At 52.2% G+C, this 24,091-nt stretch overlaps 9 protein-coding genes across 9 annotated transcripts; 5 read left to right on the forward strand and 4 right to left on the reverse strand.

The window, feature by feature from the left end:
- Nucleotides 1-396: 396 nt before the first annotated feature.
- Nucleotides 397-3,118, forward strand: lreA (uncharacterized protein; the record flags this gene model as incomplete). The annotated part of the gene is made up of 4 exons (XM_056954387.1): nt 397-949; nt 1,016-1,110; nt 1,185-1,623; nt 1,680-3,118. The coding sequence occupies 4 exons, from the start codon at nt 397-399 to the stop codon at nt 3,116-3,118; spliced, it is 2,526 nt and encodes an 841-aa protein (XP_056813276.1).
- A 167-nt stretch (nt 3,119-3,285) lies between these two features.
- On the reverse strand, nt 3,286-4,312 carry N7506_005094 (uncharacterized protein; the record flags this gene model as incomplete). The annotated part of the gene is given in 2 exon segments (XM_056954388.1): nt 3,286-3,650; nt 3,670-4,312. The coding sequence occupies 2 exon segments, from the start codon at nt 4,310-4,312 to the stop codon at nt 3,286-3,288; spliced, it is 1,008 nt and encodes a 335-aa protein (XP_056813277.1).
- Nucleotides 4,313-5,173: 861 nt separating this feature from the next.
- N7506_005095 (uncharacterized protein) lies at nt 5,174-9,074 on the reverse strand (the record flags this gene model as incomplete). Its single annotated transcript, XM_056954389.1, has 4 exons — nt 5,174-5,354; nt 5,404-8,358; nt 8,409-8,557; nt 8,601-9,074. 4 exons carry the CDS (start codon nt 9,072-9,074, stop codon nt 5,174-5,176), a joined length of 3,759 nt encoding a protein of 1,252 aa, XP_056813278.1.
- Nucleotides 9,075-9,492: 418 nt separating this feature from the next.
- On the forward strand, nt 9,493-10,963 carry N7506_005096 (ubiquitin C-terminal hydrolase 37; the record flags this gene model as incomplete). The annotated part of the gene is made up of 6 exons (XM_056954390.1): nt 9,493-9,618; nt 9,680-9,774; nt 9,823-9,922; nt 9,972-10,153; nt 10,202-10,380; nt 10,431-10,963. The coding sequence occupies 6 exons, from the start codon at nt 9,493-9,495 to the stop codon at nt 10,961-10,963; spliced, it is 1,215 nt and encodes a 404-aa protein (XP_056813279.1).
- Nucleotides 10,964-11,570: 607 nt separating this feature from the next.
- Nucleotides 11,571-13,140, forward strand: N7506_005097 (putative oxysterol binding protein (Orp8); the record flags this gene model as incomplete). The annotated part of the gene is made up of 6 exons (XM_056954391.1): nt 11,571-11,647; nt 11,723-11,799; nt 11,856-11,895; nt 11,952-12,021; nt 12,078-12,137; nt 12,190-13,140. The coding sequence occupies 6 exons, from the start codon at nt 11,571-11,573 to the stop codon at nt 13,138-13,140; spliced, it is 1,275 nt and encodes a 424-aa protein (XP_056813280.1).
- Nucleotides 13,141-13,576: 436 nt separating this feature from the next.
- N7506_005098 (condensin subunit YCS4) lies at nt 13,577-17,457 on the reverse strand (the record flags this gene model as incomplete). The annotated part of the gene is made up of 5 exons (XM_056954392.1): nt 13,577-13,747; nt 13,803-16,211; nt 16,264-16,405; nt 16,464-16,587; nt 16,635-17,457. The coding sequence occupies 5 exons, from the start codon at nt 17,455-17,457 to the stop codon at nt 13,577-13,579; spliced, it is 3,669 nt and encodes a 1,222-aa protein (XP_056813281.1).
- Nucleotides 17,458-17,971: 514 nt separating this feature from the next.
- N7506_005099 (serine/threonine protein kinase CDC7) lies at nt 17,972-19,572 on the forward strand (the record flags this gene model as incomplete). The annotated part of the gene is made up of 4 exons (XM_056954393.1): nt 17,972-18,221; nt 18,276-18,720; nt 18,781-18,841; nt 18,895-19,572. The coding sequence occupies 4 exons, from the start codon at nt 17,972-17,974 to the stop codon at nt 19,570-19,572; spliced, it is 1,434 nt and encodes a 477-aa protein (XP_056813282.1).
- A 134-nt stretch (nt 19,573-19,706) lies between these two features.
- Nucleotides 19,707-20,696, reverse strand: N7506_005100 (ubiquitin-specific protease OTU1; the record flags this gene model as incomplete). The annotated part of the gene is made up of 1 exon (XM_056954394.1): nt 19,707-20,696. The coding sequence occupies one exon, from the start codon at nt 20,694-20,696 to the stop codon at nt 19,707-19,709; it is 990 nt and encodes a 329-aa protein (XP_056813283.1).
- Nucleotides 20,697-21,315: 619 nt separating this feature from the next.
- Nucleotides 21,316-24,076, forward strand: N7506_005101 (putative RSC complex subunit (RSC1); the record flags this gene model as incomplete). The annotated part of the gene is made up of 5 exons (XM_056954395.1): nt 21,316-21,452; nt 21,520-21,682; nt 21,730-21,798; nt 21,858-23,108; nt 23,168-24,076. The coding sequence occupies 5 exons, from the start codon at nt 21,316-21,318 to the stop codon at nt 24,074-24,076; spliced, it is 2,529 nt and encodes an 842-aa protein (XP_056813284.1).
- Between the last annotated feature and the right edge of the window lie 15 nt (nt 24,077-24,091).

Genomic DNA, 24,091 nt, shown 5'->3' on the forward strand with positions numbered 1-24,091 from the left:
ATAGTGGACTTTCACACTCTGCACTCTGCACCCTGCACCCTCTCCCATCCACAACGCCACGGAAATCTGAGTCGGACGTCAAAAACAGAGACTCGCTCATTGGTCCTCCGGAGGGTCTCCACCGGCTGTACTTTTGAGAAAGAGGAGTGAATATCCTTTTCTTCCCTTCTCTCACATCTTTTTCTTCATATACCTCGCACTCGCACGGAGGCTACAGTGAACTTGTACAGAGACGCCTCGACTCCGTACAAGCTGTCACCCAAAGTTGTGACCCAAAAAAGGTGGAGTGGACCGGTTTTCCCACAAATTTGGACGTTACCGGGGCTCTGGTACTCTGTCCGGGCGTTGCATCCCCAAGACCCCACGCCTGGCCGAGACTTTATATAGGCCTTCACGATGGCATCTAACTCCTTCAACCTCGAATATGATGATGAACATCCGAACCTGCCAGACCCGAATTACTTGCCGTTCCCAGGCCAGGTGGGCAATTATGCCTTCGGGGCCATGCTCCCCCAGGACTCGGACCTCCCACCACAGAATTTCGACCGCTCCCAACCCGCCAACCTGGAAGGCCGCATGTCAAACGTGATGCTCGCCTACGAGGGGGCCGCGGTCTCCATGCCCATGACCCTGGATCCCGCCAACGCCTTCGCCTACGATGCGCCCGCCTACCCGCCCACCACCATGGGGATGCCCCAGTACCAGCCCTCATACCCGGCCTACCAACAGCCCATGCCCGGTTATCCACAGCCCCCTCCCGGTCGGAGGGAGCAACATGATACCAGCACCGACTCCACCGCCAACTTTGAGGATTCCGATGTCTCAGGCCGGAATAGCGACCGGTCGCAGGTGCCCGGGCGGGCTCCGCGGCGGCTGGAGAGACCCCAGCTCGGCCCCAAGCCCCCTCACCCGGTGGCCATCCAGCCCAAAAAGCCTGCTCCCGCGCAAGGTGAGTGCGTGTCTGTCGCGCCAATGATCCCCTCCCTTTATCGCTGACGCGACTGACGCGGCAAAGAGGATATCTCGCCCGGGCTGGAGAAGCCTGAAATTGGTAAGACCGAGCACACCGGTATCTACTCGAGCAGTGGGTTTGATGTGCTAGGTGCGCTGGTAAGAGCCCTTCTTCTCTGCATCCTGCAAAGGGGACACAAGACAAAGCAAAAACAGTATGCTCATGGAAGTAGGGTCGCGTGGCGATGAGGCCGAATCCCAAAATCAACATCGGCGCAGTTGATCTTTCCTGTGCCTTTGTCATGTGTGATATTCAACGCGAAGATCAACCGATTATCTATGTCTCCGAGGCCTTTGAGCGGCTAACAGGTTACACCAAAGATGAGATCGTTGGTCGCAACTGTCGCTTTCTGCAGGGACCAGATGGCAAGATCAGTGCCGGCGCAAAGCGTACTTTCGTGGACGGCCAGACGGTCCACCGGCTGCGATCGACTATCGATGATCGCAACGAGATTCAAGCCAGCATCATTAACTATCGCAAGGGTGGTCAACCCTTTATGAATCTCATCACCATGATCCCCATCCAGTGGGACGCGGGGGAGTATCGGTTCTATGTCGGCTTCCAGGTAGATTTGGTTGAAAAACCTGACGCCGTGAGCAGGAGGAATCCTGGTATGCTCCAGTAATTACCGATCATGGGGAGAAGACCTGCTAATGATGTCCTACAGACGGCACCTACAGCGTGAATTACCAGCGGGATCAGTTGCCTCAGTATGTGGTCCCGCCGGATGTCTACTCCTCACGGCCAGACCTCATGGCACGCTATGGCCATGACGAAGTAACTGCCATTCTCAATGCCGCGAGTGCCTCGGGCAATGAGGTGAACCGCCACTATCTGGATCGCATCCTCGTTGATAACACCGACGATGTGATCCACGTGCTCTCGTTCAACGGTGAGTTCTTGTACCTTTCGCCTTCCTGCTCCCGGGTTCTGGAATATGAGCCGGTCGAGCTCGTGGGCAAGACACTGTCCACCATCTGTCATCCCAGTGATATTGGTCCTGTGATACGTGATCTGCGAGCGAGTACAACCACTGCTCCAGTGAGTGTTGTGTATCGCATCAGGCAAAAGTACAAGGGTTACATGTGGTTCGAGAGTCACGGCGCCTGGCACATTGACCCCAACCAGGGACGAAAGCATCTGGTGATGACGGGCCGCCCACGGCCCGTCTACGCACTTGACCAGATTGCCCGTCTGGGGTCGTCTGCCGCGCTGGCAGAGAATGACGTCTGGGCCAAGGTTTCCCTGTCCGGTGTGATCTTGTTCATCACTACCAAGGTGAAGCCAGTGCTTGGCCGCACGCCCGATGATCTCATTGGAAAGGGCATGCAAGAAATCATGGAGCCGGAGTCTGGCGGCCCTGCCACGATCACAAAAGCCCTGGAGGCAGCATCCCGTGGCCAGGGAGCTGGCTTGGCCACCGTCAGCACGGATAACGCATCCAGAGACGAAGCTCCTTCGTTCAAACATCAGATGCGACATAAGAAGGGCCATGCCCTCTCAGCCCACACAACCATATATACCGGCGACGCTCGCGAAGGTTCCAAACCTACCTTCCTCGTCGCCCAGATCCGCTTTGCTCGCTCATTCCCACCTTCCTCCACCGCCATTTCAGCCGCCGCGGACGACAACCTCGCCACTCTTCCGGGTTCTGCCCGCAACGCGACCCTCACGGTCGACGACCCCCTTCCACCCCGTCAGTACGGCGCTCTCGGTCAGCGCATCCCCGACTTATCTTCTCTCATTGGCCTGAACGGTCTCCCTACCGGCAACCGCAGCATCTCCCCCAATGCAGATCCGGCCACTTTCTTCACAGAGCTCAATCCCACCCGTGGATCTAGCTGGCAAATCGAGCTACGCGAGCTGGAGAAGCAAAATCGCACGCTATCTGATGAACTCCAGCGCTTGCTGGCGCGTCGAAAGAAGCGCAAGCGCAAGCAGACTGCCATCTCTGTCGAGAAGGCCTGCGCCATGTGTAAGACCAAAAGTACACCCGAGTGGCGCCGCGGACCCAGTGGAAACCGTGATCTCTGTAACAGCTGCGGATTACGCTGGGCCAAGCAAGTCCGCGGTCAAGCGCAGGCGCAGGCGCAAGCGATCGCTTAAGCTTAAAGCGTTTTCTTTCCCCGTTCCATTTTCATTTCCAGGGCTTCTCATACCCGATCAAATTGTCATGTTCCTTAGCGTGATTCATATATGCTTCCATAGCGAACTCCCCAATTTGGATTATAATACATGTGTCTCTTCAGATCTACAATGGTCTATTCTATCTATTATACACTCTTTCTCGCAGCAAGCCACTTCTCCAACCACTGTCTCTCAACCTTCTCTGCTCTCCCCCGATCCAACCCCGCAGAAACATCCACACCCCCACGCTCCTCAACCGCAATCCGCACCTCCGTAGCATTCATCCCAGCAACACCGCCAGCACGAATCATCCCATCATCAATCTCCAAATACTGCACATACCGCGCCAATCTCGGCCGATAAATCAATCCACACAAAAGCGCCCCACCAGTCTTCTCATGACTCTTAACAAGTCCAAACACAGCACAGGCCCTAAGCACCTCCGCCGCATCCGCACCAGCAACCCATCCCCCATCCGCATACCGCGTCAAAGCCCCCCAATGCATCAGCACTGGAAACGCCCCCAGCACGCAGCGCAGCAATCTTCCTCGCAGACAACGCTACGCGCTCCTTCTCCACCTGCGACGGAACTCGACATGTAGCAGGCGTAATGGCAGAGCCGAAAATGGGGATGATTAACGGTGTGAATTCCCCGCAGATAATCAGGATTAGTGTAAAGGGGATCATGCGGCGGACGTCGCGCGCGGATCGGCGGACGAGTTGGAATTGGCCTCGTCCGAGTCCGAGCTCGGCATATTGAGATTGCGCGGATGGTTTGCTGTTGCGCGGTGGTGAGACGGGGATGTAGGCTGGTAGACCGAGTTGGGAGCGCAGGGGGAGCGAGGCGCGGTAGTTTCGGTAGACGTTTTTCAGGCCCGTTTTGTAGAATGTTAAGTATGTGCGGCCGAATTCGACATAGCGTTTGAGTTTGTCGGCGAGGGTTGCGGTGGGCGATACTGGTGCGGGTGTGATTAGGTCGATTGGGAGGGTGCTGATTGGGGCGTTGAGGTCGCTTTTTGAGGGGATTGTCACGGTTGTTGGTGGTGGTGGTGGTGGTTGGCTGCGCCGATTGGGGGTTGTGGAGAGATGGCGGAGGATAGAGGGTTGGTGGTTTCGGTTTAGGTACTGGAGCTTTGTTGGGAGGGCGCGTTGGCCCCGTGTTATGCAGGCCATTGTGAGGTGGTTGGAGGTGAAGGAAGAGGGTGATGTTTCTTGATCTCGGGTTTATCACTTTGTGGACACCTTAGGTGTCGCCTGCTTTGTGCCGAGATTACCAAGTACAAGTGTACCCCGTATGGGACGATTTGTTTGGGCCTTGAAACAATGATTTAATTACGGAGTACGGAGTGCAAGACAATTTGATTGCCCAATGGGAGTTTCAGCGTGTTCCGATGCAAGGGGCTATCATATCGTACTCCGTACTCTGTGCTTGGTTTTGCTGCAGAAATACGGAGTACATCCATTGATATCACTTTACGTGTACTCCGTACATACCCCTGAAGAACGGTGGGGTATTGATTGACACAGCGATTGACTTCAAAAACCTGAACTGTTTACTTAATTGTAGTCACTTTCAGAGTTTCAGTATATATCAAAACTTCCAGCCTTGCGTTGACTCGAGTATGGAACCTCGGGACCTCGAAACAAATTGAATTACTAATCACTCATCACATGGGTCGTCAGCTTTAGGTGCAACACGTGACTTCGCTCTCCACTTTGGCCACGCCCCCAGAACCAAACAACGTCAGAACATCACGGCCCTAAAGTATAGTGACAAAATGAGAACCTGGGAAAGATTGATCCAAAATGAACAAGGCAGCGATTTGGCAAAAACTTGAAATATAATGTAACCTTCTATGTTCTATCTTCACTAGAACAGCCCAATTTCCCAGGTTCCAGCGCGAGTTGAATTAGCTATTGAAAGACAATGGGACAGTGCCAGCGCCGCTGCAATGCAAAAGAGGTAAATCACATAAATAACAAGATCCAAGCACCCAGAAAATACACCAATTCATCACATCGTTTGCTTCCGCTTCACCGCTCTCCCTTGGGCGATTGAGCCGAGAAGGAACAATACTTGTCCTTGATCGCAATGACCTCGTAAGTACCCTCGTCAGAGGTCTTGATGGTCTTGACCTTCTCGTGCGAAATGTCGTGCTTGATATCAAGGATCTCGGCCTTCTTACCCTTGCGAGCATTGGCGCTTCGGATGTATCTGCAGGATGTTAGACTTGACCACAGATTTGAGGGTTGGGGTGACTTACGTGAATTCAAATGGTGGCGTGCCCCAGAACTCAAAGTGAAGCTCGGCTTCTCCACCTTCGTGAATGTCCACTACCGTTTCTTTGCCCTTGCTGATACGCACGCTGGGCATCGGGTGGATGGTCTTGGCAATATCCTTGTGTGCCTTGCACTTGCCGCTGGCACCATCGCTGACCGCAGTGATGACGAATTCACCGGGGTGCTCGGCAATGCGGCGGAAGTTGGTAGTCTGAGACTTGGCCTTGCGTGAAGATCCCTCGAAGTTGTAGAAGACGTCGAATGGTGCATGGCCAGACAGCGAGAAGGAAAGTCGCTCGCCCACACAGTAGTCAGTCTTGGACTCAAGGGGAATGATGGTAGGAACGTCGGAGATCGCGACCCTGACAGAGGAGGCATCGATCTCGGTGGTCTTTTGACAGCCCCGAGAATCACGGACTTTGTGGATGCTCACGACATGCTGTCCCAGGTCGAGGTGACGACGGGGAATGAGCAGTTTGTGGCGGTTAGAGGTAATCTTGGGAATGGTGACAATTTCCGGCTTGGCGTTCGAGTGGTGCTTGATGTTGATCTCGAGCGAGAATGGCGGCACGCCTTCCAATGTAATGGGGATGACTTCCTCGCCACTGATGTCCTCCTTGCAGAATCCATAGACGTGGCCAGGAGAGTCGAACTTGGCAGACGGCAGCGGGTTGACCTTTTGTGTCACAACCAGGGGGTTGATCTTGGGATCATGGTCGTAGAGATTGTCGCCAACCTGGGTGAACTTGTAACTGTACTCTCCAGGCTCCGAGGTATCCATTTCCATGGAAGTGACGTGGAGGGCCGACTTCAGAGCACGTGGCTTCGCCGAGGAGAATCCTCCGCGATCCGCCTTGCGTCGCTTCTCGTACTGAAGGCTATACGGCGGGCTACCCGACAAACGAACCTCAAGGCTATCGTCGTCGCCCTGGCAGATCTCGGATTTGGCAACCTGTCTGGCGGTGCCAACAGGGTTGCCATCCAATGCTGTGATTTGAGGCCGAGGGATCCACGAGACCTCAAACTCATTCGCAGAGTCATCCACGGTTCCAGGACATCCCGAATCATGGACTTCACTGATCTCATACAGACCTTGCTTCTCAACAGTCAACACACTGTTTGCATCCCAGAAGGTCTTCTGAATAGGCTTCGAGTCTGTATCGACATTTCTGTACTTCACGGTCCATGGCCGTTCGCCACTCAGCCTCATTGGAAGATCGATCTTGGAACCCTGCAAGGCCAGCACACTTCTCTTCTTGTCAATCTGACCAAAGGCAACATGCGGCGGCTGAGATCGGGCTTCAATACTGGTACTCTCTTTCAATGTGCGTTTACATTGAGATTTGTCTTTGACATTGGTCAGGGTCACAGTGTACCTGCCGCCGTCAACCAGTTTGTCGGTCATGATGGTTGCGACATCAGAATCAGACTTCAGCACCTGCTTTGTCTTCTTTCCATTGTGCACAATCTCATATGACAGCATCCATGGGGCCTCTCCAAGGAAGGCCACTTCCACGGGTACCGCTTCTCCGTAGCAAGCAGATCGCGTTTCTCTCGACAAGAACTGAGCCGAAGCTGCCGGTTTAACGTCTTGCTCAAGCACGGGCACCTTGTCTTTGAGGGAACGCGCCGAGTAGACAGCATCTTCCACATCCAGGAACTGATAACGGTAAAAGCCAGCCTCGGAAGGAGTGAGGTCGAGTTGCGCGCGCATACCCTTGACGGGCAACACTTTGTTCACAACGCCCTTGGAGCTCTCGATGCTGTATCGGAGAGAGAATGGGGGCGTTCCTGTAAGATCCAAGTCCACAACCAAGCCAATAGCGTTGTTGGCACATTTGTCAAATACGCTTTCAGCGCGGACAGCCAGCTCTGGCTCGGGCGGGTTTTGTAGGGAGCAGGAAGAGGGCTCCAAGATCTCACCTTGACAGAATTTGGTAGAGACCGAGGTCAAAGAGTACAAGCCAGGCTCCTTGATATCCAGGGGCTGTTCAAGATTCTTCAGACTTACAATCTTCTCCTGGATAAGATCATTTTGTTCGAACGAATATCCGACAAAGAATGGGCCATCGCTTGAGTACGCGTTGCCATCGGGATGGAAACTGAGGGGGAATCTGGTGCTGTCTCCCTTGGCGACTTGCAACGGCGTTTGGGAGTTGCAGTATTGTAAAGACATCTGCGGACGTTCATGGACGGAGAATTGGTACCACTGAGATTGGGACTTGGTGGATGGCCGATCTCCGTCATCAAAGATGGTGGAATAATTGGCCACATTACCAATAGCGTCATGAACTTCTTCAATAGTGTAGAACCATTCTCCGCCGTCGTTCAACGATTCATTCAGCGGCACTTCGATCTTCTGACTTTGAGCCCAGGAGACGTCTGGTTGGTTGACGCTGAACAGAGCTGAGGTAGTTCGCCCATTTAGCAGGGGAGAACGCAAATTGTCCGGCTGAATGTTAAGAACTGAGAATCCACGGTCGAGATTGTTGACCTGGCGGCTGTATTTAATCTTCAATGGAGGCGTACCTTCCACCTCGAGTTTGAAGTTGGACAATTCTCCCTTACACTTGTCGATCTGTGAGTTCTTGATCAATGCTCTCGGGCAAGAAACCACCAAAGCATCAAATGTCCGGGTGTGGACATCGAGCTGCGACTCGTCCACCACCCGTTGAAGGCGGTAAATACCAGTCTTGCGGACGGGGAACAGCAGGTCGCGGTGCAGTTGACCAGGGGTGTGTTTCTTTTCGGCCTGACGCTTGAGGCCCTTCAATTGCTTTGAAGGGATGGTGATGGTCTCGTTCTCGCCAGTGTTGAGATCCATACGCAGAACTTCGATCAATATAGGGTCAGTCTGGTTGACGCGGATGGGTAGGTCGATGGTAGTCCTTTGGGAGTCAAGGCAAAGCGAGCCGCGGTCCGGATTGAGGACGGCAGATCTGTCAAAGTCAGTTATTGCACGGAAATGATCAAAGCAAGGTAAACTAACCCCTCTGGCAAAATATGCACAATTTGCCTTCCCAAAATCAACGAAGCATTGTGGATGATATCGCCCGGTTTGACCCTATGCTCGGAGATGGAAATTTCACGGTCATATGCAACCTTGACAAGTCCAGAAATCCAAGCAGCCCAAGGAATCTACGTTGTTAGCTTGGATCGACCGTGGGAGCTAGAGACTTACCGGAATGCGGAACATCAAGAAGATGTTGCCCACGGCATGTAGCAGGAACAGAGTCAATGTGGTCGGGAAAGCCCATTCCAGCCACGGGATGCGCAGCGCTTGAAGTCCAACCAAGAAAATTCCATCTATTGTGGCCCATTTCAAGAGGAGCCAGGTGGAATCCAGATCATCTGATGCAGTCAGAGATTCATAGAACCTCCACGCGTTCAATGCAATATACACCGCGACGACATAGAGTCGCTGGGAGGGAGCGTCGATCACATCAGTGGAGATCAGTGGCGCATTGTTATTGGGGTTTGGCGGTGGTAGTCTCGAGACCTTGGAGGCGGATTTGACTGGGGATCTGGTGGACGATCTCAGAGGGCGGTTCTCTCGTGGTTGCGATCGCGAAGGAGTTTCAAAGAGCCTTTTCCTGCCCGGGATGTTCTTGGGCGTCTCAGGAAAGGCAGACGGGAGAAGGGGAGTGCCGTTCATGGCATGCTGTGGCTGCCAGAGCTATGCCGTGGCGACTTTATAGGAAAAGAGAACTCAGCAAAAGAGAACTCTAAAAAGCAGCCGAATAATGCTTTCCTATGAGCACAATGGAGAAACCTAGGTGGTTGTGTGTGGCAGATAGTGAAAGGCTCAAAAAGTTGAAAGTTGAAAGTTGGAGAGACGCGGGAAGCGCGTCGAAGCTCGGTCCAACGACATGCCACTACACACTATAGCCGCCTCAGCTCTCTATTGTCTCGATTGCTTCATTGTCTATTGAGATCTCATTCTTTCTCTCTATCTTTCTTTTTATCCAAATCTTTTATCTACCGAGCTTCCCATTCACTTCTCTTTCGTGAATTATCCTCGTTTTTCTTACCAAGACGTTTTGCGTGACATATATCAGTGAAAATCGATCAGTATGGGGACCAGAGTCAAGAGACGTCGTTTGACCGATAATGATTTACAACCTGACGAGATCTGTCAGCCCGCTTCCAGCTCAGAGAAAGATAGTTGGAATGGGTTCTGCGAGATTGAATCGGAGCCGGTATGATTTGCTCATCACTTCGAAGAATGTGTGGACTGATCAACGCTTGGAATTCACTCAGGCTTTGTTCAATGTCATGCTGCGAGATTTTGGCGTCAAAGGCGTCAAAGTTCAGGAAGTGGTTTCCCTCGACGAAGAGATGATGGCCTTCCTCAGGTACGTGGTCTATATCCTGTCAACGGTATGATAGCTAACCACGGGCAGCAATCCGGTATATGGCTTGATATTCCTATTCCGTTGGCGTCAGGACACCGATGGAAAGCAAGAAGCGACTTGTCCAGACGGACTCTGGTTCGCAAACCAAGTCAGAACTCCATTTCTCAGTCCGTCGTTACGCTGCTAACCCTCCACAGACAGCCAACAATGCATGTGCCAGTGTGGCACTGCTCAATATTGTGAATAATATCCCCGGTGTTGACCTTGGTGAACATCTTCGGGCATTCAAGGAATTTACTATGCCATTCACTCCAGCCCTGCGTGGGGACGCAATCAACAACTTCGACTTTGTTAAGAGGATACACAACTCATATGCGAGGTAAGATTCCATTCGGCAGTGGTTGACTCCCTGGCTGATTATATGTAGGAAAATGGACATCCTCAATTCAGACTTCCAGCTAAAGACGGAGGCCACCACCCGCAAGAGGGGCCCCAAAGGCCATGAAGACGATGAATCAGATACCGCCTTCCATTTTATTGCATTTATGCCCGCCATGGGCCAGCTTTGGAAATTCGATGGGTTGGAGCGACAACCTCGGGCACTTGGTGAGTTTTACGATGATACTTCAAGAAATATGGCACTAACGGGTCTACAGGTCAATGTTCCGACGAGGACTGGCTCCAACTGGTCAGGCCCAATCTTCTAGACCGAATGGCTGCATATGAGGAAGATGAAATCGAGTTCTCCATCCTGGGACTTGTACATGACCCTCTCCCTGATCTTGTCACCGAGCTTGCTGTCAACGTGAAGAGTCTCGAGGTTCTCAACGAACGTGCCAGTAGCCTTGGGTCATTACCCGAAGCACTTGCCTTGGATGACACCGTGCTCGGGCCTGACGATTCCCTGACCCTGACCCGAGAGGCTATTGATGCGGTGGTCATTCCCGCGGAGATCCTCCAGGAATACCACACGTGCTCCGAAAGTCAGTTACTACAGCATCAGCAGACCCAATCCCAAAATCAGCGGGGACTGCGATCACGGATTCGTGAAGAACAGCAGTCCCATCGGTCGGATGATGAATATGCGGCCGGGCGTCGATATGATTACAGCCCGGCGATTCGCTGGTGGCTACGGCTCTTGGCGCGGAAACAAGAGCTGCAGGAGTTGTCCGCCCTCGTGGCCGAGTGATTGGCCGATGATACCCCCTATTTCTACTTTCTGCTCTCTGTTCGGAGGTTTGGACTCTCTACGGAGTACAATCGAATAGATCCAACCCTTATACTGTCTTGGATTTGGTCATCGTACAAATGCATTCTTTATATATCCGACCCAATACTTATCGGTGACGTAGGGTGAGACGTTGGGATTGGATACTAATGTACACCAAGAAGTCATAGGGCTGCAGGGAGCCAGTCAGAGTCACCAAGGAATTGCGTCTAGAACAGAACTAGGCAAGTCCCCTAGGCATCAAACATGTATAAATAGAAGAGAGAGAAAGAGAAAGCCGACTGTCTAAATGTAGTCGCAATTGTATAAAAACCTGCCCCCCACCGGGCAAAAAAACAAACGTCACCGCCTCGAATGCTATCGCTCCTTCGCCTCCCTTTTCTTTTTTGTTTTTCTTTGGAGCCATTTTTGGATCTATCGGGATTCCTCGTGACTCGTCTGACTTACTTGACTTCCTTGCTTCCCTCGAGATAGGAGTCCCTTTGGTCACTTTGCCACTTTGCCACTCCGGACTCCGTCCTCGGCACTCTGTCACTCTTCCCACATATCTCCCTGAACACATATCATCATGTCTGCTACCGCTGTGCCTGAGAAGGCCCCAGATGACTCTTCCAAGCTGAAGACGTTCCTCTCCATTCTCCGAAAGTACGAGAATCTCCCTCCCCCGCATGGCGGCCTTCCCGCTCCCTCCAACCGGCGCTAACGTATCCACGTCTCTAGGTTCGTCGGGGTGGCTGATATCGCCTCGGTGCGATTCTCGCTGCCCGCGCAACTGCTGGAGCCACGGCCCAACCTGGGTAGGTGCCATCGTTCATATGCTGTGCGGGGTTGAAGCTGACATGCGGGCGGGCAGAATACTGGCATTATTTAGATCGACCGGAGACCTTTGCGAGGTCAGCAAAAGTGCCCATATTTGGCGGATGCTCGTGTGCTGACCCAAGAGCTACAGCATTGGAAAGTCGGATGATGAGTTAGGTCGGATGTTGGAGGTCTTACGGTTCTGGTTCACCAAAGATCTGGTATGTCCCCCGATTCTTCCCTGTCGCACTCCACAGGTACTAACACCGCATGACAGAAATATATCAAGGGGAAACCCTGCAAACCATACAACTCGACTCTGGGTGAATTCTTCCGGGTAAGAACGTCGGATCTCTCTCGTTTGGCGCCGATCGCTAACCGACATCCAGTGCTCGTGGGAAGTCGATGACAACATCCCCGAGGAAGCGAACCTCCCCGGAATCAACCCCGCCTCCAATGGCTCCTCCACCGTGACCGACGGAGATGACAAGGTCAAGGTGTGCTACCTTACAGAACAGACCTCCCACCACCCTCCAGTCTCGGCCTTCTATATCGACTGCCCGGAGCGAGGCGTATCGGCGCGTGGATTCGATCAGATCAGCGCCAAATTCACCGGCACCAGCATCCGCGTCAGCCCCGGCCAACACAACCTCGGAATTTTTGTCAATATTGAGAAGCGGGACAACGAAGAATATCAGTTGACACATCCAGATGCTCACTTAGGCGGAATACTGCGGGGTGCACTCTCAATCACAGTCGCCGACACCTGCTACGTCACCTGCCCGAAGACAGGGTTGAAGGCAATTTTGCAGTACATGGAGGAAGGGTGGATTGGCCGGACTCAGAATAAGATGGAAGGTGTGATCTTCCGTTATAGTGCGGACAAAGACACAGTCACGAGGATGAAGGATGTACCCGAGAAAGACATTGTCGCTCGAATCACTGGCTCCTGGCACGGAAAGATATACTTCACCCCGGCCGGTAGCAAGGACTCAACTCTGCTCATCGACATCACGCCGCTCTTCCCCGTCACAAAGGAACTGCCTCCTGCGGAGGAACAGCTCTCGAACGAGTCATTGAAGTTCTGGTCAGAGGTGACCGATGCTATTGTTGCCAAGCAGTTTAGCCAGGCCACGAAACTCAAGCAGGATATTGAGGAGCGGCAACGGCAGCGGGCGACGGAGCGGACCGAGAAGGGGACTGAGTGGAGCCCGCGGTTCTTCACTGGGGCTGTGACGCCGCTGGGCAAGCCTGAGCTCACAGAGGAGGGACAGAAGGCTCTTGAAGGGATTCGTGCCGACAAGTTCGCATTGACTGAAAGTACGGTCAAGGGTGCATAGATCGTGTCTTTGTGCTATGGCGTATCTGGTATGCGGCCATACAAACCTCGGCGTCTCTCTCGTGATTTGACTTTTTGTGTCCGGTCTGTTGTCTTCTTCCCTACTAGATCTTGTGCATCACTTTGAAGAATTTTGCTATTGGATACCTCCGGTGCAATGAGGAATGCACCTGCACAGAGTTGCAGCCCTTAATGAAATACAGTCCAGGGCTTCATATCGGACAGGCCTGTTGGTATACCATATACCAATGAAGTTTCATCCTACTTAGTTTGTACATCCTCGTATATTCTTCATGACACAAAGTCTGTATTATGGTGGTAGAAAAAAAAAAACAGTGATGACTGTCCAGAAAACAATTACAAAGCCCCGTAAAGCCCCAACGCCGGGCCCCAAGGCCCTAATCATCATACATCAACACATAATCATCCCGGCAACCTTAAGCTGAGGCACTGACGACCTTGAAGCCAGTGCTGACAGTCTTGGCAATCTCCTCGTTCTTATGCGGCAGAAGCGACAGGGCATATGCAACATCGTTCCATTGCCGTTCTGTCTCGCAGCGAGGCAGTCGAGCGGCGAGCTTATCGGCGAGCTGGCGAGCGTGTTTTTCCTAAAGAATCAAATTAGCGAAAGCGGATGACGATATCAGCCGAATGTAGACGTACCTTTTCAACGAAGCCAATCAAGAACTTGACAATACGACGGAGAGCTTGTTCATCCAGGTTGCGCTCTGCACTCAGCAGACTGAACATGTCAACGAAGTGATTGTACACGGCATTATCCTTGGTCGCCAATTCCGTGAAGAACATGCGAGCCAGATCGGCGATCTTCTTGTCCTCGTCCTCCAAGCATTTGGCCATCTCTCCAAGCTGTCCCTTGACCTTAACCTGACCAGCGAGAATGAGGAAGGTCAGGGTCATCAAGCAGGTACGCTTGACGGAAGCATCCTCATCGTTCAAACGACGGTAAAGGAAATCGGTATTCTCGTCAATGAGATGGTTGAAGCACACAGCCATATCACCCAGAGCAATGACGGCATTGCTTCGGACGATAGGATCCTCGGACCGCTCCATGATGGTGATAAGGAGCGGCAGGTTTTTCTCACAGTACTCGGCAGACACGCACATCAGCTTGGCAATGCACAAGGTCGCTGAGGCTTGGAGATCTCGGTCGGGATAGGAGTTGTTATTAGCCAAAATTTCGATCACAAGCGGACCAAACTTGGCCAAAAGGGATTGTTCCCCGAAGAGCAGCTCGCGTTCTCGGATGTGAGCCATGGCATCTTGGAAATCATCTTCAGTCGTTCCGCCAATGAGGTCGAGTTCGTCTTCATCTGCATTCTCTTTCTTTTGCGGCTCAGCGGCCGCTTTAGTCTTCTCCTGCTCAACCTTGCGGCGCTTGAAGTCCAGCTCAACCAACTCCAAATGCACAATCTGTTTAATGGCAATGTGACCTACGACATACAACAGTTGTGACAGGGCAGCGGAGGCTGGCTTGGGCTTTGGCTCCTGGGTCTCGGATGATGCAGTGGCAGGGCGCTCATCGTCCGCCATTTCCTCATCTTCCCCGTCACCTCCAACAGAGGCGTGGGAAGAAGGTGGGCGTTGTTGAAGATGAGGCTGGAACACAAAGATGGTCTTTCGCCGCAGAATATCGGAGCATAGAACATCGGGGTGCTTGGAAAGAGCGTATATAGCGTTGAGAGCATGCTCTGCCACTCCGTACCACTCCTTGCTGGTGGTCTCAATCTCAAGGATCGCGGCCAAGCGGACCAGGACTGAGTGATCACTGGCGAGTTTGGGAATACCGACGACCTCCTTTGACTTGGCCTGCCGGCCCGGGATCATGCGCCGTAAAGCGATACATGTGTACTTGGCAAGTACCAGATCAGACCTGCCATATCCACCCAGACCGATTCGCAGCATGGCCTCGATCTCCTTGACCACCACCTCTGGATCTGCCAATGAAAGCATGCCAAGGACGATGATCGAGCCCCTGCGCTGGGTCCGTGAGATCTCCTTCTTTTGAATGCTGTAAACTTGCCAGAGCTTAGCGATGACTGCTTCGGAGACGTTGCCAGCCTTCATCATGGTGCTCAACAATTGCTCAAGACATGTGAGCTCTGCGGGAGTTGCGCCAAAGGTCAAACTGATCATGTTACGGGCAATGTAGTTCGCAGCATCGTTGGGGGTGAAGGATCCGGGTGCGTCAAAGAAGAGGCCCTTGTAGCAGTCAATCAAGTGCGACTGGACACCCTTTCCTTCGTCGCTGTTTCCCTTGGTCCAAATCAGCCGCAGCATGCGACGAATCCCACTGCGTGCAGTTTCGATTTTGTAGGCATCCATCATCACAAAGAAGTCCATGGCTTCGATGACTTCGCTCTTGTTTCGAGAGGAGAGAAGCTGCGTGACGATGGTGGAGGCGGAGTGGAGTACCTCGATGAACCGAATGGCCTCGTTGTAATACTTCCTCGTCAATTGAAGTCTAGTCAACAATTCGGATGTAGCGGCCTGCTCTGCCGCTTTTTGAACAGCGATAGCCTTTTCCTCGTCGCTCATGCGAGGCGCCTTTGAGGGGGACTCATCGGGCAATTGTGTAGCATCATCCAATAGCTCGGGATCAACTTGTGTCATGTCGCCTGCTTCGAAACCAGGAGTCTCGGGGGGACGCAGGGCATTCAGTTCAGCGTCAACCCCGTCTAGTCTCTCCGTCCATTCCTTGTATGATAGAAGTCCGCCATGCATGACACTGAATGGATGCGTAGATACAAGCTTAGAGAGAAGCTTGATTGCATTGCGTCGCACATTGCTGCTCTTGTCCTCCAGACTCCTGGCAGCCAGCTCGGCTGCCGCCTGTCGCCTTTTGGGGAACTTTTGCTCTAAGTCACAAATTCGCATAAAGACCTGGATGGCACGGCAACGGCAGTACGGGTTGATATCGAGGAACCGTTCCTCCAAAACGTCGAAGAAGGCATTGATTTGAGTCTTGTAGTTTTCGCTACGTTCCTCCTGTCGGCTGAGGTCGGAGATCAGGTTTCCGCAGACCTCGATCACCGCGCACCGCAATGTGTATGCCTGGTCTTTGGGTCAGTCAAATACAACAGAGAAAGCAAAACCATCAAATTACCTCGCTGTCAAGCTGCTTTGCCAGCAGAGTCATTTGCTTGATAATCAACCTGGGAGCAAGCTCAGAGAGTTTGATAATGAACGATGATACAGACTTCGGTCCTCTGGTGTCGTTAGAGTTGAATTCTTTGTTTCCAAGTTCCCTGAAGGCGTGGTCAGTAGACGGCTTGGCTATTAGACACATCGAAAATCAATCCGTACTTTAAGATTTCGTCGGAAAGCTGTGGGTAGTCGTATTGCTCTGCAAGAATGTGAAGGAATTCGGCCATGGGCTCGGAAAGATGCTCAAAATAGGTCAAGCTCTGAACAATCGAGGTTTGCGCTCCTGCACCGATATTAGTTTATCCCTAGCCATCATACCGGAGTACCCACCGAATGCCTGCCCGTGATGCTTGACCGCGATGCACAGAACTTTGAATGCATGCATACGGATAGTCATGCTCTTCACTCGCTGCTCGCTCTCGAGAACTAGATAAATGGTTCGGGTAAACAGACTGATGAAGGTATCGCGATCCGAGGTGGTCAAGAATATGCGTCCAAGTTTGAGCTTCATCACTTTGCACATGGTCTCCATGGAAATTTGAATCTGCGGTGTCCAATCCCACTGGCCGCTGTTGGCGGATTTCTTGGATTTGGGGCCTCCCCGTCTCACAGGCGCTGCTTCGGTAGGCTTTTCCGCTGCCTTGACCTCCACAGCCGACAGGGCCCACTGGAGGAGGAATCCGTACATCTCCAGCAGCTGCTTGTGGTGTTGGATGGCATCTTGTTCGTCGGATTCAAGATCTCCATGGATAATGTCGGCCTCGATGGACAAGCCGGAAACCACCAAATCTAATAGTTTGCTGAGTGACTTTGCGGGAAGACAGGTTGAATATCTGCGTGAGTAAGAAGGTTCGTCAGAGTCGACTCCAGAGGGGCGCCATCCACCATGGGCAAGTTGGGAAGGGACCGGGGCGCACTTTAATAGAAATTGTAGAGAGTCAAAGATGGACGCTCTGGTTAATCCTTCGGGGTTCTCCGCGACGGCATCCACGATCGGGTTCAAGACATTGTCAATCAGCGCTGGCGATAGTTGCTCCGGGTCGGATTCGCAGTCCAGCAATTCCGGATCCGCATCGGGGGTAGAAACAGAAGTGGGATCACTCAAGTAATACTTGAGCGACTCATTTATATCGAACTGAATTCGGTCCTCCATGGCGCAGTTGAAAGAAAAAGAGAAGCGGGGAGGGATTGTTGATAAGGATCACTGATTGTTTGGCTTTTGCCCTTTTCGGTGTTATGTAATCCACCGTACTCCAATACTGTATGAATACGGATGCATGTTCGGGGCTTCAACATCTCTGAGCTATCGATATTGAATGTGATAAGATCTAAATCAAGTAAAGCTGAAGAGTCATATCGGATATTCACAAAAGCATTAGATTCAATACAACTTCAATCTAAAAGCACCTGCAGAGAGATATGCGCATGCACCGTTGACCGCCCTGTATTGGTGTATTGTCAAATTGTGTCACCGCGTTCCTTACCGCGTTTGGATTATTGGGCAATTGCGATGCTTTGAAGAGATATTGTTTACTTTCTTCGACATCTTGGATTGTCCCGAGTCCTCTCATTCCTTGGTCTTCTCGAACCTCAAAGCCGCAGTCTCGTGACTCGATCAAGCTCTCACTGCCAGATCCCACCATTATTCCGTGTCCACCGCGCAAAGCATGTCGACTCGATACGCCGCCCCAGGCGTGTTCGAGTTGCAGCGCAGCAACTCATATCGAGAAGCAAAGGCATTGCAAACAAAATTTGCGCGGGATGAAGAAGATACCATACAGTCCAGAGGCGGGACGCCCCGCGAGAGTGAATACGAGGAAGAAGTGGATGAATCGGTCCGAGAGGACATGGCAAAGCTCGAGGACACATTCCCAGGAATCTCAGATCGGTTTCGTCTAGTCAATCGGATTGGAGAAGGTATTCAGATCAATCCGCGGTTGCCTCTGATCTTGTGGTACTGACAAAGCATAGGCACTTTTTCTACTGTCTACAAAGCGGAGGATCTTCATTACGATCAATACAACAATGACTGGGATATCTTTTCACGCGCACAGCAAGACAACTATGTCAGCCCTCCTTCGAAACGGAGGCGTGTGGAAGGCGCGCCAGCAGACCGCAAGAAGCCTCGATTCGTCGCATTAAAGAAAATCTACGTCACAAGTAGCCCGCTGCGAATCCAGAACGAGCTCGAACTGTTGCATGATCTTCGAGGCTGCGGGTCTGTTTGCCCACTCATCACGGCCTTCCGATACCAAGATCAAGTGGTTGCCGTATTGCCCTACTTCCCACACACAGACTTTCGCATTCAATACCGCACGTTCATGGTTGCAGACATGCGCCATTACCTACGATCTCTACTGACCGCGCTGAAATCGGTACACGAGCACGAGATTCTCCATCGTGATATCAAGCCAACGTAAGTTTCAGCATGCCTCCTTCCTGGTATACTTGGGCCCGTGCTGACAAGCAGTTTTAGCAACTTCCTCTACAATCCAGATCTCAAGGAAGGCGTCTTGGTTGACTTTGGACTCGCTGAGGTATGAAAATCAAGCCCATCAAACAATTCCTCGCATGCTGACCGTTCCTGCAGCGTGAAGGATCTGAATACTCGGGCAGTCCATGCCTATGTACCCACCAGAGCTATGTTCGCCGAGGCCGGATATTGTCCAGCTACTACTCCAAAAACCCACCACCCGCGGGCGTCTCAGCCGGATACCCCAAGAACGACTCACGGCCCTCGCGACGTGCGAATCGTGCAGGAACTCGAGGGTTCCGAGCCCCAGAGGTTCTTCTGAAATGCACCTCACAGACAACCAAGATTGACATGTGGTCAGTGGGTGTCATTTTGCTGACCTTGCTGGGACGCCGGTTCCCCTTCTTCAACTCCGCAGACGACATCGACGCAATGATTGAGATATCCAGTATTTTCGGTATCCGGCGCATGAAGACCGCCGCGGCCATGCATGGTCAGATCTTCGAAACCAATATTCCAACAATTGGAGAGAAGGGTTACGGCTGGGAGAAGCTAGTCAAATGGTCCAGCTGTGTGGAAGATTTGACCGAAAGCGAGCAACAAGCAACGCGTCTTCTGGCCGGTTTAATGGAACTGGACCCCTCCAAGCGACTCAGCGCAACAGACGCTCTACAGCATGAATTCTTCACTGCCCCCGTTCATCATGATGTCGAGTGGGGTGGCAACCCAGAAGAAAGCGCAGACTCGGCGGAAGAGGAAGAGGAAGACGAGGCAGATGAAGTTGCCATGCTATGAGAACCTTGTACGATCTATGATATTGATTTATGCCTAATCCATTCACGACAATGAAGACTATCACCAAACCCATGTAAAATATAAGCTCCCGCAAATGCATGTTCTATGTCTTTTTCTTATATGTAAAGCCGAGGCTAATTTGCCTCTCCGAAGTCATAGTGGCCGGTTTCCGCGGCGTGCTTGGTGGCGCCCCGCTCTCCAGTAAATGTACCTCCGCAGGTATTGCAGCGGACCGTAAATCCAGATGTATCAGTATAATAATGCTTCCCTTGCAGTACTCGACACAGCTCCTTGGCCTTTTCCAAGACGACCGGATCGACAGCCTCAAAGATCTTGGTGTCCCCGAATGCCAAAGGATTCGCACGGGTATAAGGTGGATCGGAGGGAGACAACGCGAGTACATCATAATGAATGCCTGAATATACCACGATACAACGCGTAGGCGCACCCTCGTTGAATTGGAAGAGGTTCAGAGTCTGTACATCGATGGAACAAATCTCAATGTTGAAGTATTCACTCAGGATCTTGAGCTCGATGGCGCCGCCCCACGAGTCCTCGTTCTGAATCCAGGTACAATACTCATCAGGCTTCTTGCCCAAGATCGCTGCCGAGTACTCTCCGGGGTTTGATTGGATCGCGCCGGCGATGATTGATCTTAATTCCACCATCGTGTCCATATCGCCCATGACGGCGGCGCCTACTGCTCGGAAGAGGCATGAATTGTCATCGGGCATGACACGGAGGACGAAGGTTCCTGCATGTTCGGGAGAGGCGATCTCTGGTGGATCATCGGCAGAGCTTTCTGGCTTGTGCGCCCTTGTTGGCTGCGTTGGAGCTGCCGTGGTTGTGGTTTGTAATGGCGGCTCGTCGTTGGCAGGTCGGGTAGCCCCTTCTTTCTGTGCAACGATAAGTGTCTCCCCATTCAGGTTGATTCCAGTCTCTATAATCTTTTGGCCCGGTGGGTAGCTATCGAGCTCGAGCGGCTTGAGGGGGTAGCCGAACTTCACGTCGAAAGTTGCCAGATCGGTTTTCTCCGTAATTTGAGTTTGAAGCTCTTGGATGGTTGCAGAGTCTTCCAGTGTAATTGTAGACTGGCCAGAAGGGCCCCGAACTCGAATTCGCATGTTGAGTGGGTGAGATGTTGGAGAGGCAAAAGAACCAGCTTCCGATAAGTGGCAGATATGACGCCGTGTGGGGTAGGGCCCGCAATGAGATTGCAGTAGTTAGTATTCAACACTTGCACGAAGTTATAAACAGTGTCTTATGGTGAAACTCTTATAGAGCAGAGGATATGATGTGACGAAACTCTGTAGTTTCAAGAAGCAATATACTACTCATACATGTAAGTGTAGAGTGAGTGCTTTAGCAAACCGCAATCTGATGGAAGCTGTAGATGGCACATTACCGAAGGTGGCTGAAGAAGCAACCTGGCACAGGTGGAATTGCCCACCTGCGTCCATCTGTAGACCTCAGGTAAGAGCAAAAGCATTCATCTGATTTATTAAATGGGGACATTAAATGGGCGAAGTAGACAAATAGACGAATATACTTCCTTCGTCATGTGAATGCGTATTGACAATACGGTATCTGGTAACAATAAAATCATTACTAAGCGTTGACGCGCTCGTCAGTCAAACATTCTTCGGTTCTGAGCTATTCCTTGCGACACTTTGGTTTGCTCCATCTGGTCCCAATCACTCATACTCCTTCAATTTGTGGCGGAAAAAAAAAGCGCCTGCAGATATGGAGTCCGAGCAGGGTTCGCAACCCCCGCGTGAGGAGCCCGTCAACTCCATCGAGAATGACGGGTCAATCACCCCCGAACTATGGAAAGTGATGATGAACTTGGTCATGGCGATCTATGACTATCGTGAAGAAGAGTAAGCCTTCTGTTGAGAGAAAAACGTTCAGCTCCGAACCTCGATTGGCTAACAAGGAATTGCGCAGTGGTCATGACCCGTCCAGACTGTTTCACCGCAGTGTCAACAAGCGCTACGTCCCCGATTACTATGAGATCATCAAGGAGCCCATGGCGCTGAGCATTCTGAAAGCGCGCATCAACAAGCGAGAGTACAAGCAGTTTTCCGAGTTCGTTCGCGATTGCGCCTTGGTAAGACATTGCACCGGTTCGGATTGATACATGGGCTAACCAAATAGATCCCGCACAATGCGCAAACATACAATCGACCCCGATCACAAGCATACGAAGATGCGCTCATCATCAGGGTAAGCTCCCCCAAAAAGCGCACGGCGTGTCTGCGTACACGTGAACTGACAACCTGCAGGACGTGTTCGCCTCCGAGTTCAGAAAGCTGGCCGCGCAGGGTGCGATTGCTGCTGACGAGGCAGAGCTTCCAGATCTTGGAGAGATCCCCGAGGCCGATCCTTTGCCCGATGATGATGAAGAAGAAGAGGAGGATGAAGAAGACGAAGATGACGACTCTGAAGATGAGGGTCGGCGCAGAAAGAAGCCCGGACCTAAGCCTGGCTTCAAGCGTGGAATGGCCCCAAAGAACGAGCCCGACCTTCGTCGGAAGAGAGGTCGCCCTCCCCGCGTGGATACGCCCATGGAAACACGCATAAAGACCATCCTGAAAGGAATCCGAAAGTTCAAGGGTGCTGGTGGACATATGAAGATCACCCACTTCGAACGACTTCCCGATAAGTCAGCTTATCCTGACTATTACCATGAGATTAAGGAACCCATCGCGATTGACGGTATCAAGCGCAAGTCCAAGCGCAAGAAGTACACCTCTGTCGATCACTTCATGCGCGATCTCGATCACATGTTTGAGAACGCCAAGGCGTACAATCAGTCTGATAGTCAAATCTACAAGGATGCTGTTGATCTGCAAATCGAGTCGCGAAAGCTAGCCGACGCAGAGAAGAAGAAACCAGACAGCGAGTTCCTTATGGAAGATGGTCGTTTCCCACTGCCCGATGGTATTCTGCACCGCGGTGAGCTATGGAAAGTCGGCGACTGGGTCCATATCCAGAATCAAAACGATGTGACCAAGCCAATCGTTGCACAGATTTACCGAACCTGGCAGGACTCGGATGGTGAGAAGTGGATTAATGCATGCTGGTACTATCGACCTGAGCAAACAGTGCACCACTTTGAGAAGCACTTCTATCCCAATGAAGTGGTGAAGACTGGCCAATACCGAGACCATCGCATTGATGAGATCGTGGATCGCTGCTTCGTGATGTTCTTCACACGTTACAGCCGTGGTCGCCCCAGAGACCTGGCACCTGATAAGGAGATCTATGTGTGCGAGGCACGCTACAACGAGGAGAAACATAAACTGAACAAGATCAAGACGTGGGCCAGCTGCTTGCCAGATGAAGTGCGAGAGAAAGACTACGAGATGGACTTGTTTGATGTGCCTCGCAAAATTAAAAAGATCCCGACTCCAATTAAGGATCTTCTCAAAGAAGATTCCAAGGAGACTGACGATCTTCCCCGACCAACGTGGGGAGCTGATAACGCACCACCTGTCGTTGGCGCCGTGCACCGTCGGCCGCGAGATGAGAACGTAAGTTTGCCTAGCTCTTAACCTAATAAATCACCCCAAAAGCTAATTGTCACCCCCAGGAGTCCCCACCACCCGAACCAACACCATCACCGCCTCCTCCTTCTCTCCCCCAGTCTGCGATACCACGCCAGTCAATGGGTCAACCACTCCCCATCACTGCCATGAGCCCTGGCTCAGCCGCTCTCCAGGCACGGTCACCTGCGGCTCCCATCGCTATTCAAACATCTCCCGCCCCATCTTCTACTTTCCAACCTCAAATGAGCCAGGCCCAGCTCTACCAAGCGTCTCTGCAACGACGCGCGAGCAACTTTGCCACTCCACAGACTCCCGCAGGCAACTACCAGCCCATGCCAGCCCAGCAAACCCCGTACACGGGCTACCCAGGCAACCGTATGCAAGTACCTCCCGCAGCATACAATCCCAACGCCCCACGCCCCGTGGAAGTCTTCCATCTCAGCGATGTAGCCAACGCCTCTATCCCCGAAGATATCCGCCGCCAGTTCCACTGCGATGATCAGGGCCGTGTGTTGTTCTTCTCCGCTCCACCGGTTGACTACATCCCTCCACCACAGAAGCTCAGCCATTCTCTCAAGTACCTTGCTGCCAAGGAGGGCCATCAAGCGAAGGTTGCAGAGCGCAAACGTAAGCTCGAAGAGGAGAAGCAAGAGCGGGAAGCCGAGTCCAAGCGTCGCCGCGCTGATGAAGAATCTGCACTCGCACAGCGCATCGAGGGACTCACTGGTCGGGCTGTGGAGACCCTTGTGAAGGGTGTTGTTGCGGGCACTTCGGAATTGTTGGAGTCTCTTCGGGCTGGTCAGCACAGCGATGCTACTGACGTTAATCTCGCGCATCAGCGTGGCATCCTAGCCAACCGGGCCAAGGAACAGACTCAGCAGATCCAGGATCAGTCGAGAACTGAGGGATTGGTTAATTTGAAGGGCACTGCTGTTTACTTGGATGAGGCTTAGGTGCGGCACTGGGTT

This window comes from Penicillium brevicompactum, assembly GCF_028827555.1.
Source record: "Penicillium brevicompactum strain IBT 35665 chromosome Unknown utg000003l_segment0_segment0, whole genome shotgun sequence".
Lineage (NCBI taxonomy): Eukaryota > Fungi > Ascomycota > Eurotiomycetes > Eurotiales > Aspergillaceae > Penicillium > Penicillium brevicompactum.